Consider the following 4335-nt stretch of genomic DNA (forward strand, 5'->3'; position numbering starts at 1 on the left):
GCTGACATGATGATGTTGTCGGGGGGGGGGGAGGGAGGGCGTGGCTGGGTCTTCTGTGATGTCATCAGTGATGTCATTGGCTGTGCTGGTGTCCCTGTTGGTGATGTCATTGATGATGTCATCAGTGACATTGAGTCTGTTGGCAAGGCTGGTGGTCATTTTGGTGCTGTTGATGATGTCATCGGCCACGCTGCTGCTGGTGTGGCACCATTGGCTGCGCTGGTCTTGTTGATGACGTCATTGGCAGTGCTATTGGTTGCGTGGGAACTGTTGATGACGCCACTGCCCGTGTTGATGCGTTGGTGACGTCATTGGCTCTGTTGATGTCATTGATGATGCCATTGGCTCTGCTGGTGCCACGGGTGATGCAGTTGATGATGTCATTGACCATGTTGATGCCATTGATGACGTCATCGACCACATTGACGCCACTGATGATGCGTCACTGATGATGTCAATGACCGCGCGGGTCTTGCTGTCGACGTCATTGGCCGTGCTGATGCCTTTGCTGACGTCATTGCCCGCCTCACTGACCCCGTTCACGTCATCGATGACGTCACGGCGCGATGACGTCACGGCGCAATGACGTCACTGGCCGCGCGGATGCCGTCGCGGATGCCGGCGTCGGAAGCGTTGTGGGCCCAGTAGGGGGCGCCGTGGCGGCGGGCGGGGCGTGGCTTAGCGGCGGGCGGGGGGCGTGGCTTGGAGGCGGGGGGGGGCGTGTCCCGGCGGGGGTCACGCCCCCTTGCGCAGGCGCAGATACGCGCAGCCGCTGCCCAGCGCCAGCGCCGCGGCCGCCCAGGCCAGGGCGAAGCAGTAGCCGAAGCCGCCCGCCAGGGGGCGCCCTCCCTGCGCCGCGTAGAGCCCCGCCCCCAAGAGCGCCGCCAGCGCTGCGGGACGAGGCCGTTAGGGGGCGCTGCGGCACCCGGGGGGGGCGGGGCCAGGGGGTGGGAGGGGCCATTGGGTATGGGGGGGGTTGGGAAGGTCCTTTGGGATCATGGGGGGGGTTGGGAGGGTCCACTGGGATCATGGGGGGGCTGGGAAGGTCCTTTGGGATCATGGGGGGGGTTGGGAGGGTTCCTTGGGTTCAATGGCGGGGGTTGGGAAGGTCCATTGGGTTCAATGGGGGGGGTTGGGAAGGTCCATTGGGTTCAATGGGGGGGGTTGGGAAAGTCCATTGGGTTCAATGGGGGGGTTGGGAAGGTCCATTGGGATCATGGGGGGGGGTGGGAGGCTCCATTGGGTACGGGGGTGGGGGAGGGTCCATTGGGTTCAATGGGGGGATTGGGAAGGTCCTTTGGGATCATGGGGGGGTTGGGAGGGTCCATTGGGTTCAATGGAGGGGGGTTGGAAGGTTCCATTGGGCTCAATGGCGGGGTTGGGAGGGTTCATTGAGTTCAATGGGGGGATTGGGAAGGTCCACTGGGATCATGGGGGGTTGGGAGGGTCCACTGGGATCACGGGGGGGGGGGTTGGGAGGGTCCATTGGGTTCAATGGTGGGGTTGGGAGGGTTCATTGGGTATGGGGGGGGTTGGGAAGGTCCATTGGGATCATGGGAGGGGTTGGGAAGGTCCACTGGGATCACGGGGGGGGGTTGGGAGGGTCCATTGTGTTCAATGGGGGGGGGCTTGAAGGTTCCATTGGGCTCAATAGGGCGGTTGGGAGGGTCCACGGGATTCAATGGCGGGGTTGGGAGGGTCCATTGAGTACAGGGGGGGACAGGAGGGCCCACTGGATTCAACGGGGGTTTGGGAGGTTCCATTGGGCTCAATGGGGGGGGGGGTTCCCACTGACCTGCCAGCAGTTGGGTGCCTCCCGCGGGGGTGAAGAGGCTCCCTCGGGCCCCCCCCCGGAGCTGCCACAGGAAGAGCCCAAAGGAGGCGGCCGAGAGCAGCAGCGCCGCGGGCAGGAGCCCCCGAGCAGCGCGCAGGCAGGCTGGGACACGCGTGGGACATGTATGGTACATGTATGACACATGCATGACACATGTATGACGCACATGATACACGTGTGACATGTATGACACGTATGATACACGTGTGACACAGGTATGACACATGTATGGTACATGTATGACACACGTATGGTACACATGTATGGTATATGCATGGTATATATGGTACATATATGACACATACATGATACACATGTGACATATATGATGCATGTATGGTACACATGTATAAGTATGGTATATGCATGGTATATGTCTGGTACATGTATGACACATACATGATACCCATGTGACATGTATGACACATGCATGACACATGTATGGTATATGCATGGTATATATGGTACATATGTAACACATACATGATACTCATGTGACATGTATGACGCATGCACGGTACATGTATGGTACACACGTATGACATAAGTATGGTATATGCATGGTATATGTATGGTACATGTATGACACATGCATGATACACATGTGACATGTATGACACATGTATGACACATGTATGACATAGGCACGATACACATGACATGTATGGTACACGTATGACATGTATGGTACACGTATGACACATGCATGATACACGTGTGACACATGTGCGCGATATCTATGGTACATGTACGACACGTATGATATACATGTGCCATGTAACACACATGCATGACACATGTATGACACGTGTGATACGTGGCTACCATCACACACATGAGCCCACACAGGCACCCCCATGGGTGCCCCACACATCCCACGTGCCCCACATGGAACCCCATGGGCACCCCAGCTACCCCACGGCTGACCCCCCCCCATGGCTGCTGGATTCCATCCCCCACGGGTGCTCTGTGCCCCCCACCTCCCGCGTCTCCCATGGGTGCCACCGGCCCCTCCTGTCCCCATCGCCCCCATCAGCCCCACAGCCCCCATGGCTCACGGCTGTCCCCGGTGCTGGCGCAGGCCCACCCATGGGTGCTGTTCAGGTACTCGCAGTCGTACCAAAGGTTCAAGGTGCCCCCGTCCGGCAGCACCCACCAGGCCTGGGGGCGGCACGGGGGGCATCTGGGGCAGCGGGACCCACAGAGACACCCATAGACCCCCATAGAGGCCCCATAGACACCCAGAGAGACCCCATAGAGACCTCATAGACACCCAAAGACATCCCATAGACACCCCATAGACTCCTATAGAGACCCCACAGAGACACCCATAGACCCCCATAGACCCCCATAGAGGCCCCATAGACACCCAGAGAGACCCCATAGAGACCTCATAGACACCCAAAGACATCCCATAGACACCCCATAGACTCCTATAGAGACCCCACAGAGACACCCATAGGCCCCCATAGACCCCCATAGAGGCCCCATAGAGACCTCATAGACACCCATAGACATCCCATAGACCCCTATAGACACCCCATAGACACCTATAGATGCCCATAGAGACCCCATAGAGACCCCATAGACACCCACAGACATCCCATAGATCCCCATAGACCCCCATAGAAACCCCATAGAGACCCCACAGGCATCCCATAGACACCCCACAGACACCCTATAGACCCCCATAGACACTCGTAGACACCCCATAGGCACCCCATAGACCCCTATAGACACCCCATAGACACCCACAGACATCCCATAGACACCCCATAGACCCCTATAGACACCCGTAGACCCCCATAGACACCCCATAGACACCCCATAGACCCCCATAGACACTCGTAGACACCCCATAGGCACCCCATAGACCCCTATAGACACCCCATAGACACCCACAGGCACCCGTAGACACCCTAACACACCGCACACTCCTCTACGGGCCACGCTATGGGTCCCACCCCCCATACTCCCCTCTATGGGTCCCACTATGGATCCAACCCCCTCCCCTATCCTCCTCTATGGGTCCAGCCTCCCCATACCCCCATGGATGGGATGCTCTTTGGGTCCAGGCCCCCACTGTGCTCTGCTGTGGGTCCCGCTATGGGTCCCACCTCACTCTATGGGTGCCGCTATGGGGTCGGTCCCTATGGGTCGCTGTGGGTCGCACCTTGCCCAGGGTGGCGATGAAGAGCAGGAGGAGGCCGAGGCCGTGGAGCCCGGTGAGCGCGAACAGGAGGAAGCTCATGGCGGGAACTGGGGGGGGAGGGGGCGGGGTCAGGGGGACCCTCGTGACCCCCATCCCCCCCCAACCCCCCCCATCCCCCCTCAATCACTTCCAGATGTGGGGCAGGAAACAGCTGTTGGGGGGGGAGGGGGGACGAGAGCCGCCCCTCCCCCCTCCCTCCCCCCTTCCCTCCCCCCCCTCCCCCCCTCCCCTCCCCCCCCCCCCTTCCCTTGCCCCCCTCCCCCCCCTCACCCTCGCAGAACGTCCGGAC

At 59.7% G+C, this 4335-nt stretch overlaps 1 protein-coding gene across 1 annotated transcript; it reads right to left on the reverse strand.

The window, feature by feature from the left end:
* Window positions 1-735: 735 nt before the first annotated feature.
* LOC308232545 (epithelial membrane protein 3-like) lies at window positions 736-4085 on the reverse strand (the record flags this gene model as incomplete). Its single annotated transcript, XM_080639756.1, has 4 exons — window positions 736-890; window positions 1796-1936; window positions 2893-2995; window positions 4008-4085. The coding sequence occupies 4 exons, from the start codon at window positions 4083-4085 to the stop codon at window positions 736-738; spliced, it is 477 nt and encodes a 158-aa protein (XP_080495882.1).
* Window positions 4086-4335: the final 250 nt, after the last annotated feature.

The sequence above is a fragment of the Psittacula echo genome, assembly GCF_963264785.1.
Source record: "Psittacula echo genome assembly, contig: SCAFFOLD_125, whole genome shotgun sequence".
NCBI classification, from domain to species: domain Eukaryota; kingdom Metazoa; phylum Chordata; class Aves; order Psittaciformes; family Psittacidae; genus Psittacula; species Psittacula echo.